General features: G+C 46.1%; 2 protein-coding genes across 4 annotated transcripts in view; both read right to left on the reverse strand.

Annotated features, from left to right (window-relative positions):
- LOC135396544 (E3 ubiquitin-protein ligase RNF123-like) overlaps positions 1-18111 on the reverse strand; it is a 502532-nt gene that overhangs the window by 396686 nt on the left and 87735 nt on the right. The gene's annotated exons all lie outside the window — the stretch shown is intronic.
- LOC135397859 (P2X purinoceptor 7-like) lies at positions 3292-4955 on the reverse strand. The gene is made up of 3 exons (XM_064629402.1): positions 4294-4955; positions 3893-4102; positions 3292-3489 (listed from the first exon to the last, which is right to left on the reverse strand). The coding sequence occupies exons 1-3, from the start codon at positions 4440-4442 to the stop codon at positions 3333-3335; spliced, it is 516 nt and encodes a 171-aa protein (XP_064485472.1). The 5' UTR covers positions 4443-4955; the 3' UTR covers positions 3292-3332.

Here is an 18111-nt window from a genome sequence, read left to right on the forward strand (position 1 = left end):
TTTGCTCACCTTGCAAATTTGCAGTATTGCATATTATAGCAATCACAATAAAAATGTATTCCATGATAAAGGTGTGGATGAAGCAGCAGCAACAGTTGCTGACAGAGCTGAGAGGGCACGCCATTGAATTAGTTGGAGATGGCCGCTGCGATTCACCAGGATTCAGCGCCAAGTACATGACATACTCTTTCCTCGTGGCGTCACTGAACAAAATTGTTCACAGTGTTCAAGTTCAAGTTGGACAGGTACGGTGTTAACACGTTTTCATACTCCTACCACTTGCACACTACAATGGTGTATCTACTGAGAAGTAAACTGGAGAAAAGGCAATAAATTAAGATTAATTAATAACATTACACATTTGTGCTGCATTTACAGAATGCTGTAGTTAAGAATATTTACATTGGTTACGATGCACTGCCTCCGATCCCTAAAGCCTCTTTTTTTTAACCTAAATATTGCAAGTCAACATTGTGTTTTATGAGACGTATGTGTATTCCTAATGTTTTTGCAAACATGTTTTTACAGTCTGAGGAAGTACGAAGCAGTGTCAGCATGGAGAAGCACGCACTCGTGACAGGCCTGGCTGATCTTGAAGCGCTAGAGATGAAAATCGTGTCCCTAACAACTGATCGCCATCCCGCCATTCGAAAGCACATGCGAACTCAGAAACCCGACATAAAACACAGCTTCGACATTTGGCACGTGGCTAAAGGCAGGTACCATAGCGTAGTGTATACAGTATTCTGGGTGTTCAATTGTGTGCCAATGTGCAACGTGCATTCATGCGTCACGCACGCATGACCAAATCCATTGGCGCTAACACTACAAAGGAATATCGCTGTTATTGTTCCAGTAACGAAAGCTTGTGCCTCAGTAGATACAATACAGTGCATTACGTTGTATAGGCCTCAAGAAAAAAATGGCTGCTGCTAGTAAGCGACGTGGCCTTGAAAAGATTGGGTTATGGATCCAGTCAGCAACAAACCACATGTACTGGTGTGCTGCCATGAGTGGCGAAGACACAAGCCTGCGCCTCTCAATTTGGAGAAGTATGAACCAGTTAACTGATGATCTGTGGAACTAAAAAATATCCAACTACATTACGTCTAGCTGCTGTCACTAGTGGAATTTGTTCTCATTTTTGTAATCAGGTATCACCAACCATGTTGCTGACGTGCATGAGGGACATGGCGGAGAGTACACAAGATGCATTCACGGCAGTGTTGAGGACAGAGACTGGCTTCGCATCGGTATAGCTGTTCCATATATAGCTCTGGCAAGCTTGCTTTGCTTTTTTTGAATTGAATGTGTAATTTGTATGTTTTGTGACGTGCAGGCTCTCCTGAACACAACCGGTTCGTGTCCCTAACAACAGACCGTGCTCTGCTGAAGGACATTGCCCAGCTGTCACCAGCAGGGCAGACATACAGCCTGGAATCCTTTCATGCTGTCCTCATCCGTTTTGCCTCAAAATCTGTGCACTACACTCCAGCAGTCATGCAGGCCAGGTAATTGTGTTTGTATTTATTGCCTAATTATGTTTCAAGCAAGCCTCTTGCCTCCAAATGCATTAAAATAATAATTATTATTACATTTTTTAACATGTGAGAAACCAATCCTAATAGTACACCGTCAACAATGAAGCACCATGCACATTCAGGCTTTCAGGATTGAAAGTAGACAGTTTATGAGTCCATCATGTTGTGGAAAATGTTTTGTTCATGTTGTTAACCTTTTAGGACATGGCTTGCTGCACTGCACTTCAACGAAAATGCAAATAGAGCACAGGCAGTGAAGCGAAATGGAGAAGGACGGTACAAGATAAAACTACAGCGTGCTAGGGAAGGGCATTATGTAGCATGCCCCTTGAATGTGGATGCAACATATGGTAGGCATTCTATTTATCTCACTTTTAGCTTTTGTAAGATAAGAATATATTAGTGGGTCGCAATAAAAATGAAACTAAAAAAAAAAAACAGGCTAACGACCACAGGAAAACAACAACCATGTATCGTCTCTGCATCAGCCAGTGTTTTTTTCTACAAATATGATGGACACATATGCTTCCTGTGGCAATACATCCTTTGTTTTCTTTCATTTACTTCATATTTCAGGCTACATAAATGATTTGATGGAGGAGGCTGTGGAAGTTTGCCAAAGGTTCAGGACATTTGATGACGCCTTTGCTGCCAGTCAGAAGGAAGTTCCCCCCCCCCCCCCCCAATGACAGCTCATCACCCTCGCACACAGTCTGCTGCAGAACTTGCTGCTGACTGCCAAAAACGATTTTGCGGGGTCCGCCGAGTGCTCCAGTATGGATGACAACAGACGTGCATTGTCCAGTTCTAGATTGTCATTACTGCTTATCGTGGCATTTATGTCACTGCCTTGAAGTAAACTTGGCTCAGTAGCGGGCTAGGTTGCTGAGCTCAAGATCGTGGCTTAGATTCCGGCTGAGGACGAACACAATGTGTTGTGCGTCGGAAATTGCTGGTGCATGTTAGAGAAGTTCAGGTGATCGAAATTATATGCAGTCCTAACCTGCAGCATATGCAGATAGTATCTCAAACAACAAAATTGTACTGTTTTGGCTCTGTGTTAGTGCCACGAAGCAACTGTAGCTATGAGCAGTGTTCAAAATTATACTGTGGTCATCAGACTACATGTTTTGTAAACAGAAAAACAGGCCTGTGTTGCAGTAACACACAAAAATGTCCTTACCGAGGTATGTGGCCACAATTGTCTCGACGTGAAACCACAAATTATTATTACCTAACTATGTGCTTGGGAACAAATATTGGCTTGGTGCTTGGAATGGTGCATTCCTAGTATTCCTCCTCTTAGGAATAGCATTGAACTGCGAATAATGTAAGCAATTATTTTATTGTTGTGCCCACGACGATGACATTAGCAATTGTATCGTGAAGTCTGCGATGACTGTGACAGATCTGCATGACATGTCTCTCTTGTAACAGTGAGCGGACACGAGAAAGATGCTGCCTGTCACGAGTGTAATTGTCTGTGTGAATGTGAGAGTGACTAGAAACAAATTGCCATAATTCAAGTGATGTTTCTCATGTTCAAGATGTTCTGGGTGTCAGGATAATCCAAAAATAAGCATACTGTTTGTTGTGTTGAGCCATATTTATTTTGCAGAATTGAGTCCAAGAGTGTGATTTAATTAGGGCTTGTTTGCAAAAGTGTTGTTCCAAGCTGTTGCCAGAAATGTTCTGTGACCTGTTGCCTCTACAGATAAAAGATATCAGATTTGTCACTCAAATGTTTGGCTTGATACAATTTTTATTTATTATTTTGCAAGTAATCTAGACTCAGGAATTCGAACTTTTGAAGCCTGTGTAGGACGTAGAGGGGAATGCCCTTCTAATGGCTGTGACAGCACAGGCTGGGAGGATTTTTCGGTTATCTGGTCCCAGGTATCCCCAGATCCAGCGTGTAAACTGCCTATAGGCAGCAAAGCGAAACCTTCTGCAAAGACAACTCATAGTAATTAGTCCTCATACCAATTGCTCCAGCCAATGCAATAGTCACTACAGTGATCTCCCTGGAATAGCCAGCATGCTAAAGGTCATGCCTAATATGAGCTAATGACTGCACTCCCCATCTTGAGAAAGCCTAAGTGACATAGATATGTAACACCAACACATTGCAAAACTCGACTGCAAAACAGTGTGTTTGGAACGTACGGAAGTTTATCCTCATAAGATTCAATGACTGCGCTAGATGCTAATTGTGAGTATCAAATCAGAGGTAAGATAATCTCTTGAAGCTACAGAGCACACACACACGCACATTGTAAATGTTTATATGCAACATTTGCGATTCGGTATGCACTGTGCAGTCTAATCTCTATAAATGTTTGTAAACATACTTGTATTGTTTCTCCAGTGACATTGATGCATTCGTGTCGAGTGGCTCGCAGAGTGCCACAGAAAGCACTTCCGTGTCTAGGCATAATACGCCGAAGTAGTTGTGTTGCGTTATGCATCCTTTTGGTTGCTTTTGTTGCACCTCGGTGTAATCTTGGCAGCACACGCATTCTTGCACAGTCGGCATGATTACGCACCTAAGGCACTGACACCTACGGATATAAACAAAGATGAGTGAGCTACATGTGCTCTACACTTCGTGAAACAACTGCCAATGTCCGACCAATCTGAAACAAGGGATACAGATTATAACAGAAGGAATCCAGTAGAGCGCAGTCTGTGCTATTACACTCAATGCTAAAAACATCGATATGTAGTACTGAGATGTTTCATTTCAACATACCAGCCATGATTCATAGGTGCCGAACCGTCCGACGACACCGCGGAGACACCAGAGAGACTCCTTTCGTCGTCCTCGTCGTCGTCTTCTGACAGAGACTCCGACAGGTCGCCTGCACTTTCTCGAAGTGGTTCATCCTCATATGGCCTCATACCAAACTCTTGGCTGAGGCGAATAAGTCTGTTTTCGAGTTCTGACAGCGATTGCCGGTCCCTGTGCGCGTAAAACGAAAGCAGTCCTCCGACGGCGATCTCCGACCCTGACCGCACAAGCGCCGACGTTGCCGTGGAAACGGGAACTCCTCCCTCATTAGTAGCGTCCACATCGTCATGGCAACGGCGAACCGCTTACTTCCCTAGTTTCACCTTTTACGTCACCAGAAAAACTGGCAAGGAGGTGGAGAGCCGAGAGGGATACAAGAGCCCGCGCCGCTCGTAACATGCGGAGTGCAATAACTTCGTGACGGGGCATCGCTGAACGATAGCGTTTGATATACGTGTTCAGTACGCACGATACAATGTGTAGGACGTGATTTACACAAAAGTTCGCATATGGTTTCTCAACCCCTTTAAGTAAAAAAGCTGCTGGTCGTGTGTGTCATATTCTGCTTGCCGTACGTGGTTGGCCTCGCTGAGGGCGGGCCGCTCGTCACGACCAACGCAACAGCGCGCGTCTTAGGCCGACTTCCAAGGAAACCGTACCGGCATGTGATCGTCGGGGAAAACCCAGGCAAAACGTCCGGCCAGCACGGCCGGACTGGGCAAAAGTAAGAAAGCACCAACACGGCTTTACAACAACGAATGGCGCGAAGGCAGCCAATGATAAAAGTGACAACAAAGCAGCGACAAAGATAACTTCTCGGAATGCAGACGCGGCATTGCGATTTTTTCTATTTTCAAAGTGCTGTCTGTTGACAATACAAAAAAAAACATCTGCTGTACACCTAACATTTTATTAATATGCGCGTTGCTCCACACATGCGCATTGCTTAGAACTCAATTGATGTTGATGTTGACGAAAAAAATAATAGGGAGAAATAGGGAACTCAGTAACATGCCTCATACCCTAACGACCTTCGTTTTGTGGTTGTACCAATATAGCAGCTGTCTATGAACCAATCAATGTCAATCCGTGTTACAGATCACTTCTTTTCATCAAGTTATTTTTTTCCTATTCAAAGAAGTACCCGTGAGGTACCGCGTTGGCATCTAGGTTTGACACAGGCGTCTATATTCAGCGACACCTGCGTTCTTTGCGCTGGCATTGGAACCACTGTCCCACACTTTCCTACGTCTGTGGATGTAGCATGAAAATGCAAACACCGAACTTTTGACGATGAAAGATGAAAGTCACTGATAAGGTTAGCCAGCTGTATAGGACTCGAACCCACATCTTCTAGATTGCCGGCTTTGTGTGTATTTGTCCTTTCTATGTTGTTCCAGCCTCAGAACATCAGTACTTTCATGACCGAACTTTTACTAACTTTATAATCAACTAACGAACTGCTGTTCCGTCGCGTCCGTTTCATTTATCTCATATTTCTTAATTTTATTTATTTATTTATGTATTTCCGGAAGCAAGCCGACGTCCCGTTTGGCTGACCTTTAGCCTGTTTTTTTTTTTTTTTTTTTTCGTCTAATAAATATATCCCCCCTCCCCCGTCGCTGTCGTTGGTTGTCGTTGGTTTTCCTTGCTTCGCGAACGTGAATTTGGGTTCGGGAAAAGACTGTTGCTCGTTGCGTGGGCGGGAATAATTGTGCAGCGGCCGCTTGATCGATTTTTCTTATTGGTTCACGTGGAGCGTTCATGAAAAAAAAAGAAAATAATAAAGATAAAAATAAAAATAAATCGATCAATAAAAGAAAGAAAGAGAAACAACAAATAAAGCTGCAGTTCTAAGTACCGTTATCCCAAGAAACATTTATCTGTGTGTAATCCGCTTGCTGGCTGGTTCAACATTATGAACATTACAGGGCAGTCCTGTTGAACGTTGCTGAAATGTTTGTGAAGTCGGCCTTCCACTAACCGTAAATACGAGAGATTCTCGTTAGCCTTATGAGACAGTTGACTGAGTAAGCACAAACCCGAAACGGCAAAATCGAGCAAATTGACGTTTCATGTCAAGCTAATAAACTCATCTCACTTCTCTATAAGCGCACCGAAAAAAGAACAGGTTTATTGGTCTCGGTGGTCTCTTACACGGGCCGCGACAATGCTGGCTCGTCTACCCAACGTACACCCCCCCCCCCCGACAAATCTGGCTGACAATAATCCCTTTACGAGCAGGTAAGTAAGCTTTTGTTCTGGTCTCCAAGGCCATGCTCTAAGTCCGCTGTCCATAAAAGTAAAGAGGAGAGAGGGAGCACTACAGTGCGCGTGCGCGCCGCATGGTCGGCGGATAGATGCTATGGTGGCTAGATGAATATTGTCTGGTGTGAGGAGCGCCCACAGCCTCCTATTCGACGGAGCGAGACTCTTGCGGAAGACGGCCACCAGGCGCGCTGCTCCACGGATGTATGCTAGTTTCTGGGCGCTCTGTCCCCGGGCGGAGTTCTTTCGCCGTGACATATCAGAGGGTGGGATAGCGACGCTGTCGCGTCTTTGAAGTGCTTTATTTTACTTTATCGTCGGCTGTGCACTGTTTCTGTGGAATGGTGAACCTTTAGCAGACTTCTGACGCCCCTGTGAAGAAAAAGTGGCGTGCAAAAGCGAACAGAGCGTCGATCATCCGTCGTCGTACATGAACGAATTCAACAGGGGGGGCCACGCTACTATTCAGAAACACTCTTCAAGCTTGTCTCCAAACTTGAAGATACCTTCACAATGCTGTTGTCATATCATAAAGTGCATGCAGACATTCTACTAGAAGTATTGGCATGTGCTAGGGGCAGTGATGGGCAGTACTTGATGTACCAAGTACTCAAGTAGAACTTTAAGTACATTTCTGTGTACTTGTACTTTACTTTAAGTACATTTTAAACTGCGTACTTTGTACCGTACTTAAAGTACTTTTTTCCAAATACTTTCCCATCAAGTATTCAAGTACACAAACTTTGGCTCCAGACAAAAAGTCACAAAAGAGTATCAAAAATGCTCATCACACGCCCATAAATGCTTTTAGTGGGATGCTGTACCAAGAGTCCGTCTGACATTTTACCAAAAAGGATTTTTGTGCTGTTAAAGAGCATATTTGTTGAAGCAAATTTATTGTTGAGAGGCTAAACAGTGAAATGCAAAGTGATACAAATGAAATTCGCAGTGTACTTGATGAATACTTGAAGTACTTTGCCTAGTACTTTGTACTGTACTTGTAGTACTAATGACGCGAGGTACTTGGTACTTTACTTTAAGTATAATTTTGAGGTACTTTTCCCATCACTGACAAGGCGAAGCCTTGAGCAGGTTGGCTGTTAAACCCATAGCGAATATCTCACAATGAACATTGTAAAATTCTATGCATGATGAGGATGCACTTCCCCGTAAAGGGCATTAACCGTCCTCGCGCAGAGCGGAGCAAAAAACAAACTTCCAAAGGAGGCGCGTCTCCATCTGTGAATACACTTATGTGAGCATTCAGACTCGTGTACAGATGTTCTTTGTTTTCATTGTGTACATATGTATGTACATATATATATATATACAGGGTGTTACCCTATAAAAGTCTACCCGCGCCGGCATGCCGTGCTCGCCAATTACTCAATGCAGGCGGTACAATGTGTTGCCTACGTATAAAGCTCATAAGGACATTTCATCATGGTAAATATCGACGTGATTGAGCACCGTAACGCAAAGTTATAGCGCGAAACATGAGATTCCCGTAGTCAAAACAGCCAAGATGGCGCCTCTCAGTTAGCAGACGACATCCCTTTTGGGTGTCGTCTGCTGAGTATGCGTCGGCATTTTTCGTTCCTCACGTTGCTTACTTCTGAGCGAAATACGACAGTTACACGAAAGCGAAATGAAAACTGCAGTTTCATCCGGCTGGCAGGATATGCGACGCGTTGTCGTGTGGGGAGCAGCAAGTCAAGTGCTCTTCTCAACGCCGCCATCTTGTTTGTTTTGACTATGGGAATTGCACGTTTTGAGTTATAACTTCGTGCTGCGGCACACAATCACTTCGAAATTTACCAAGATTAAATGTCCTTATGAGCTTTATATAAAGATCGCACAATATGCCACCTGCATTGAGTAATTTGCGAATACAGCATGGCGGCAAGGGTAGACTTTTATAGGGTAACACCCTGTATATCATGATGATGGGACGAAACAGGTTGTTGCTATTGCTGTGTATAATAAATCTTGTTTTGACATTGCGAGGTTGAAATTTGGAGATGATCGTGTCTTCATTGACTGATAGGAAACTTTATATATCGAGGAACAAAAAGAAAGATTAACTGGCCTCGTTGCTGTGACATTCAAAAAAAAAAAGAACTAAAAGTAAGAATGAACAAAGAAAAGTAACCTGATAAAAGAAAGAGATACAGAAGTTAAAAAGGAGGGTTGCCATCAGCTTTGTGACGTCCAAGCTACGCATGGGACATACAAAGCTGAATACCTGTTCATTTGCGTGCTTGAATAAGCGGTCTTCAATGTGTTTTAAGCTATTACCATTACTGTTTTGTTTTCCATTGATATTTATCCCCCCCACCGTTCCATTCCTCTTCAAAACTTCTCGGCCACATGGGCGAAAACGGCCCGTTCAGCAGACGCGCTTCGGGAGCGTTCGGGAGAATCTTCGCATCTTCGCATAAATCCGTGTTTGCGCGCCACCTGACGGCGTCTTCCGCGAACGGGCCGCCTCGGCTGCGCCGCCTCTCACACCAGACAATATTCATCTAGCCACCATATAGATACGGTCAAAATGTTCCGCGCGGTTTTTCCCGTGCTACGGCTAGAGGGCGACACAGAATGACGCGGTTTACGGAGCTCTGAGACGATATTTATCCGTACTCACGTTTCATGCTTTTTTTATAAAAACGGAAAGTGGTAGACATATAAATTTGATGTCTCTCGATTCCCGAAATATTTCCTGAAATTCCTGAGATTCCTGAAATTTCAAGAGAAAGTAAATGGAAAGTTTTTTCGAAATGTCTATAGAAGTTTAATAAAACCTGTTCAAAGAGGGAGGAGAAAAATTGTGTATTTTTTTCGCATTCGTGACGTCGCTGTAAAATACATACGACATATATGAGAAATCTGGTAGCGTAATGCTCTTCATCTCGTCTTCCTCTTTATGATGAAACCACCCGCGTCAAAATCTGCGCGGCGGTTACCGAGAGAAAGCATAAAAACTGTTCCATAGGAAATACATTGGGACGGAGAGCTGGTATGCCCTCTTAACACTAGGTGCTTTCAAGTTACTGCAGGAGTGTGCGTTGCTGAGACGTATGTCCGTCACCATCACGAAAGTGTTTCGCTCATTTGTACAGATCCCGACAAAAGTTTACGGAACACCAGAGCGACGTATTTCTTGATCGGAGCGACACCCTAGCAGCGAACGGGAGTGGACACACTTACTGAGAGGTGCATGGAGTACCCTGTCGCCTGTTTGTAAGTCTATCTGCTCCTGTTTGTAGCAACGGTAACGCTCAGATGATTATATACACCACTCCGGTGTTCCGTAAACTTTTGTCGGGACCTGTACTCTAGGAGCGGGTTGGAAATTTTTGGTACATGCACTGTTGCGATCCCAATGAAGGCTTCTGAGGGATGTTTGGCATTGACAGTTCCGTGGGACTGCCTGCCTAGCACTAGTTCATCCTGCTCTTCTTTTTTAACGCGAGGGAAATACTATTTTTGAAATGTGATGTGGGCAAGCTTTGGCTTGTCCCATCTTACACTCGGCAATACGACTGCCTGGGTCCTTCAGCAAGACAGCGTAGCACCTGTTCTTCGTTTTTAGGAGGGGGGATATATTTATTAGACGAAAAGGGAAAAAGACGGGGAAAGGTCAGCCAAACGGGACGTCGGCTTGCTATTCCAGAAATAAGAAATAATAATAAATAAATAAAAAGAAAAGATAAGAATTAAAGAAAGAAATAATAATTAATAAATAAAGAGAAATAAAAAAATTAAGAAATAAGAAATAAAGAAAAAGAAAAAGAATTTGGAAATACCGAAAAACTAACAAATGATGAAAGAAGGATGAGGTAGATTAAAGACAAAGATGACAAAAAAAGATGACTAACAAACGGTGAAAGAATGATGAGATGAATCACAGAAGATGACTTTAAAAGGAAAGCATGAGGTTAATGCGTTGAGGGTGAGAGTGGGGCACAGAAGAATGAGATTGCACGTCTGAGTTCACAGGCTGTTCACCAGACCTGAATCTCTCAAGAAAGTCAGAACTGCTTTGGTCACAGACCGCTGTGTGTGATCTCGTACTGGGCCGAGCAGAGTGGCCAGAGAAAAGTCCGTGCACCGCAGCTCGAGTAGGCGTCGTCTCAGCGTGGCTCGAGGGGTGTCGAATCTGTCACAGTCGAGGAGAAGGTGTGGCACATCAGCTTCAACAGCGCAAGTGGGGCATTTGGGCGACTGGAGAAGACCCATTTTACAGAGAAGTAGAGGTGTCCTGGCGGCATTAAGGCGTAGTCGGTGTAGAATGGACGTTTCTTGACGCGAGCAGTGGTGTGTGGCAACGAAATCCATCGACGGGTCGATAGACCGGAGATGGTCGTTCAGTTGGACAGCGTCCTCTTGAAACTGCCGAGTGCCGTTATGACGGAGTCGCTGTGTCTGTAACCGACACGATGAGGCTGAAAGAGGTAGGAGACAGTTATTGGAGGTGCCGACCCCATGTGAACGACGTGCTAAGGCGTCTGCGCGGGTGTTTCCGTGCAGGCCGGTGTGACTGGGTACCCATTGGAAACACAGGCTATGACCAAAGGATAGAAGTCGGTTGTATATTGCGACTATCATGGTGTCTAGGCCGCCGACTGTTCTGGAACAATAATTTGCTAGAACTTCTAGCGCCACCTTACTGTCCGTGAACACAACCCAAGCGCCAGGCGGTGATACCGCTATGTGGTTTAACGTGGTCAGTATGGCGAAGAGCTCGGACTCTGTAGATGACGTTTCGTAGGGGAGCTTGTGCGCCACTTCAAGGTTTTCATTTGGCATATAAAAGGCTGCAGTAGATCCGCCTTGAGACACTGATCCGTCAGTGTACACAGGGAGTCGTTGAGAGTACGCTGAGTTAAGGTGCTCCAGTGTAAGTTGGTGAGCAACAACGGAAGGTACAGAGTTTTTCTTCAGAAGACCAGGAATGTGATCACATACAGGAGGCCTGCGAAGAGTCCACATCGGCGGGGCATAGGAAAGCACTGATGGCGTGGTGGGGAGGTGCACTTTCAGGCGGTCAACAGCAATACCAATGCTGGAGTCCGGACCGTCAATATCAATGAGCCGAAGATGATGGTAAGGATGCTGTGTGAGGTACCGCGCATATATCCGGAGTGTTTCCACGTCTCGTAGGACGCCTGCTGGTGTTTCGCGTGCCTCTGCCAGGACAGAATAGGTCTCTGTCGTTCTAGGAACTCCCAAACAGACGCGGAGGCTTCGTGCCTGAATATTGAGAAGCTCACGCTCTCCGGATATGCTGAGGCCGTGTAGAATAGGCAGCCTGTACCGCAATGTGCCCAGAATCAACGCTGTGTGTACGTTTTTAGGGCAATGCAGTGTTGCTTTTTGTAACGCTATGCAACGTGGATCAATAAGAAGATGTGCAGAAATGACAAAGCAAAACGAAGAGAGAAGTAATATCAGTGGTGGATATTATACCGGATAATGATTTATTATTACACGGACTCCCGTTGGCGTTATCACGGAAATATTGGCGCAATATGGGAAAAATGGGCTTGCCAGTATGGGCAGCCCATATTGGTCCAATATGGAGCCTGGCTGCACTCCCCATATTGGTCCCATATTTGCAGCCCCTATTGGGCCAATATTGGTAATCTTGGCAGCCCGTATGGGTCCAATATTGGACCAATATTGGCGTGCTGCTTGAGACCGTATAGTTTACGCTGGAAAAATACGTTCATCTCATGACTTTTTGCCGATCGGAATAGGTCGACAAGCGCTAAAGCGATATGTAAACAAAATGACGTTTCTTACGACGTTTGACCCGGACAAGATGGCTTTTCTTTTTTCAAAAAGCACCCGCTTGAGGGTAGTTACAACAATGGCGGGTTTGTGTCACCCATGTTACTGGCACGCCCGTTCCATTGGGAAACGGTCGGAAGGGCCACTACTGTGTTTCCTCCCTCCATGTAGACATGCGTCTGGGGTTATTCTCATTTATGCAGACTAAAAGGGGTTAGCTTTGGATATGATGCCTATACTATAGAAAGAAACAAACTGTCAAGCATGTATACGCAAGTTCAAGTACACTAAAGCAAGTGCAGTGGTGCACAAGTGATATTCTCTCATTTTCAGCCCTGTTGCTTCGTGCACACCTGCCCGCATTGACCAACACCAACTGAGCGAGTAAACACGCAAAATATAATCACGTGCCTTGGTACTTCTGCTATTTCGCGCGCATATTTCAACAGTGTGCACGACTGCACCTCAAATAGAGGTACACCCTTGCTGCAGGATTTCCTCTTCTCATATTTGGATGGATTCTGGAGCTATGTGGTTTCCCCGGCGAGCAAGTGGGCATGATTTTGGGGTTGCTAGCTTGCTTGCTTCTGCTCGCATTTTTGCATTTGGTGGTTGTGCATTTGTACGTGGTGTTGCAGTGAGCTGTGGATTGGTGTTGCAGTCTGATGCATGCTTGGGATACTGGCCAGTTCTTGTATAATGTCCTGCATGCATGACGACAGGTCGGAGTTCTGTTTAGATCCCTTCGAGGAGCCCAGTGGCTTGCATAAAAGCAAAAGGGGAGCGAAGAGCCCGGCACTGATACGCAAGGGAGCTCCATGGGCCAAGAACTTTGGACAGCTGAATGGTCTGTTGTCAAGGAGCTGAAGTTGGCGTCGAAACACCCGGCGTTCACACGTGTACCGGTCACTGTCGTCGATGATATAGAGGATCGTAGCTGGAGTGTGGCAAGCTAGGCGCAACGCCGGGTTACTATAATACAGCTTAAACCGGAACATAGCGGTGAAGGCGACGTTGGGTCGTAGACGCTGCAGAAGTGACGTAAAGCTGCGAGGGAAGCCACCTGACATCTTAAATGATAATGACGGGTCCACTGCATGGAGGGGTGAGCATTGGGTGATGTCATGGCGCCATTGCTGGCGGGCCAAGGGTGACACCAACGCACACAAGTAGAAGCGTCTATCGCCGTTGGTGAGGACAATGGGCGCGGATCTGGAGATACGGTTGGCCGCAGCAGCCGCAAAATCTGCCTCCCCGTTGCGTTGAATGTCAGTGTGGCCGGGGACCCACTGTAGGGTCAACCGGTGTCCCTGTCCCCCAAGAACATTAAGCGCCGTCAGGATACTCTCAGCCGTTGGGGCCAAAGAGCCGCGGATGCCCATGCTTCCTACTGATTTTGAGCGAGGGCTGATTCTGAGTGAGTGCATATCACCCACGAGCGAGAAGGGTAGTTCAAGACAGACTTTAGAGATAGCAAGATGGCATACAGCTCCGCAGAGGTCGACGAAGTGCGATGTGACAGGCGAAACCCACATGATATTGACTCGTCCGGTATGACAAAGACCGCGGAGACGCCATCCGACGTAGGCTATCTGTGAACAGAGCAGTGTGGCCTCTGTACTTTGCATCCATGATTTCCAAAGTAGATTGCTTGAAAATCGGAACGGAGATCTGGCGCTTCGGCCCCAAGATGAAAGGAATGTGTGTCGAGAGGGATGGGCTCGACAGTGTCCATGGTGCCACTGACGGGGCGGGGCGGTCGGGGTAACAGTAAAGCCAGGGATGTTGCCAGATGTTGCTGTAACACATGGCGAGAGTTTGTTGTTCTTCCGCCTACGTAGCTTTTGAAACCAGAGGGAGGCACCGGTGGTGAGCGAGCAACCCCAGGCAAAAATCTGGACTGGTTCCAGAATGGTTCCATTTGAATCTGGACTGGTTCCATTTGAATGTGGATGGTTCCCGAATGGTTCCAGTTGAATCTTGGTGGTCCCAGCTGGATTCCCAAGTGGGGTTGCTGGTTCCACATTGGTGAAATCAGTGGTACCACTCTGGCCTCAAATGGTTCCAGAACTTACAGTGGGAGCCTCACAGGTACCATTTTGTTCCCACAATGGTCAATTGAACCACTTTAGATTCCAAGCTGGGCAGCTTCCCCCTTTGAGATCCGTTAGGGGAAGTAGAGTCCACTCTTGCCATATACCCTTCTGTTTTTTTTTTTGTTTTCTTTTTTTGGCTTTTTAGCCATTATTTTGATGTATTTTAGCACACGTATGATCTATATTTCTGGGTTTTTTATCCGTTTACGTCTTCGATAAAATATATGCTGTAACTTCAATTCGTGCTCATATTCTCATCTAAAGGCAAATGCCATAAAATGTACCAGCAAAATGCCAAAAGACACAATCCAAAGATGACACACTCCGCCAAATAATTAGAAGAACTAAAAAAGAGGTAATTGCACGGGCTGACCCAAAGCAGATGTAATAATTATGAGGGCGCTCCGGTGCGGCGGGAGGCTTTCAATTCAAATTCTAACGGCGGGCCGCGAGAGGGAGCAGAGAGAGCGCGTCTGTTGGAACTTGACGCGTCGTTGCGAGGTCGTTTTTTCTCTTCGGTTGCCGTGGCTGATATCGGGCATCTCCTGTGCACTATTTACGTGGTTTTAGTGCGTTTTCTAAGACAACGTGATGACAATGAGTCATGTGAAACATATTGGCGATATCTCGGAGAAGTTTCGACGCTAGGAAGACACAGCGTCCGCAGAAGAACAGGACGATGAAACGCCAAACGGACTGCACAGAATGCTTCTTCCGATTTTAAGAGGTATAAGTGCTTACCGTGGTGCTTCGATTACTACTGATTATGTGTTTTATTTCAGGAGCTAGAGGAACCTGAGAAACATGGTTAAGACGAGTATAACGATTAGGATCGTTTGGTGAAGAGGAAAATGGCACATGCCGCGACCTACATGAACGGATGTCATCTCCTCTGAGAAAATACAGGTGTGAGGTGGTCAACAAAACGCCATGTTCCCTGTTGTCCGTGAGTGCATCGCAAATTCAACACAAGCACATTCCTCATCTGAACGCAGTGAGTGATTACCCGTGTGCGACTTAGTACGTGAGAGATGTATCGATTATTTCTTTATCCTTAGTGTATGCTCATAGCAGAATAAACAATATTTACTTCAACAGTATGTGCTTTTCTACGCATTACTTTCGGTCATGCATTTAGTGGTCCCATCTGCTAAGTGGTCGGATCCGAGACCACTTAGCAGAGGGGACCACTGGATAATTTCCATTGGTTCCACTACAAGTGGTACCACCGTGAAACTGGTTTCACTTTTAACTGGTCCCAGCCATTGAATGGTTCCACATTCCAAGTGGTTCCTGTCCGATAATCCACTTCGAAGTGGTCCCACTCCAGATTTTTGCCTGGGCCCGTAAATAGTGTCGGATGGTTTCTCTTCGGCGGAGGACATCGATAGGTATTTCGTACCGATAGGTATCGATAGGTACATCGTAGGACATCGATAGGCGTCGGCGATCACCATCCGCGTCTCAGCGCTGCGCAGGAAACCAAGGCACGTCCGCTGGCTGCGTGCCAGTGTACACCGAAGCTTGTGTTCAGGCGTGGATGATATACTGTGAAATACGGGTAAGCTGTATAGCAGGATGCCGCGAACCAGTTTGTGGACCACAAGAAGATCCTGCTCAGTGCAGCCCTAGCGCCCACCGGCAAAGTGACGAATCACATTCCCCCAGCGCTGAGCCTTTGAGATGATGAAGTAAATCTGCCTTCTCCACGAGAGGTTGCGGTGCAGGATAACACCCAGGAACCTGTGAAACTTGACTTGTAGGAGGGGCAGTCGCCAATCCGAAGCTGGAACCTCCGCATCGCCGGAAGTGCTTATCAATAGGCATTTTGTGCTTTGCATTGTGTTATTCTGAATGTCTCAGGTTGACTGCCATGTGCATATATCAGGTACAAAGGGCATGCACACCTGCGGCTTTTTGTCCTTCCTCAGCCTCTGAGAATTGCTCCACATTGCACAGCATTATGACGAATGTGTCAAATGAAGTAACCCACCGCGCCCTTTCCATGCTGCCTTGTTGCGCCCTACGTTCACTTTCGATTTGCATGTGAAAGCTACAGGTGATAGCAGCTTGTATATTGAGAGTTATCACTCGTTGGTACCATGCCATACCAGTGGCATATAGTGCACTCCCACAGATCGTAGACCTTGTGTTGCAGTGACGTGGGATGGTGGAATGAACTAGTTTCTTTGAAAGCTTTCTTGTAATCCAAACTTGTGCCTGAGCAGACTGCCTTATGAGATCACAAGTGCACCACATAATGTCTTGCGCTGTGCATAGCCTTCTGTATATGCCGATTGCAGACCCTGCAAACGGATGTCTACCACACACACAAACATCTCAATGTTCGACAAAAGCGAAATGGTGCTAACACAATGGTGCTGAATCTATGTTCACAGGAGTTGATGTGTTTCCTATATTTATAAGAAGAAGAAAAACACGAGTTGTCATATGTTACCATGTGTGACTGGTCATTAAGCTTGTTATCAGTGCACTCTTAAGGGCAACCTCCATGGAGCGAATTTTTGCAACGAAGTTCGCGCGGCAGACTGCCACGCGCGTTCCGCCGCCAGTTGTTCGCCGGCACCAGCTCCATGGAGCGAAAAACCAGCGGACGGCGTCGGGAAGCCATGCTGTGATGTCACTGTTGCCAGGGTATAAGGTGAAAACTTAGTGAAATCAGTTGCTCGAAAAAGTGCATTTAATGTCACAAACTAATTGCAACTAAATCCAACAACTGTCTGAAAAGATGCGACCAGTAACGTACCGAAAGGCATATTCACTACTGCGAAAGGAAAACATGTTTCTTGGCAGAGAATGCCTCACGTTCTAACGATGCAGTTGGCGAAACAGCGAGCAGACGACAGCATCCAGTTGCAAGAAGAGGACGATGACGATGATTCACGAGAGCAGACGACCACGTGCAGGCGATCTGGCGTAGATTCGTAGCGGAAGAGCACTTTGATTGGTTCATCTGCAGTTGACGCTTCCGGAATCGCGGACGCTGGCCGAAAATATCTGGCATGGGCAGATCGGCGGCGGACGCTCACATTTTTGACGCCTCGCGCTGGGCGTCCGACGCTGAGCGAAGTTCGCAGCTTTTTCGCTGTACATTCGCTCCATGGAGGTTGCCCTTTACACGACGTTTTCTCTGTCTTGTATTTCATGGAATTCTCTTCAGTGAGCAACTTCATATCTCAAACAGGCGATCCATCAATTGTTCGACGTCGCGATGGAAGCTAAGGAAAACGAAGCGCGTGCGGAGTGAGGGGAGTGGAGAATGGAAGCACACGGAAGTACGTGAAAGTTACGTCACAAGTCACGTCGACCGTGACGTCACCGGATGGAGTGATGTCACAGTTATAGCTGTCCGCACAACGGATGGATGGCGCTGACGGTCAAAACATGGCGTACGTTTAAGGGGACTCTGAACAGAGGTTGGACAAATATTTCGTTTGCATCTATTACGCAACTATAATATGCCTCCAAGCCACACGCGAAATATTTTGACTGCACGCGGCAGCGAAGTTTGCCAATCGGGGACCTGAAAACCGGCTTGGCTTTTCCCCCGCCGATGTGCTGCAAGGAGCTCGCGAAAGCACTTCCGAAGAACTGCAGTACG

The sequence above is a fragment of the Ornithodoros turicata genome, chromosome 6, assembly GCF_037126465.1.
Source record: "Ornithodoros turicata isolate Travis chromosome 6, ASM3712646v1, whole genome shotgun sequence".
NCBI lineage: Eukaryota > Metazoa > Arthropoda > Arachnida > Ixodida > Argasidae > Ornithodoros > Ornithodoros turicata.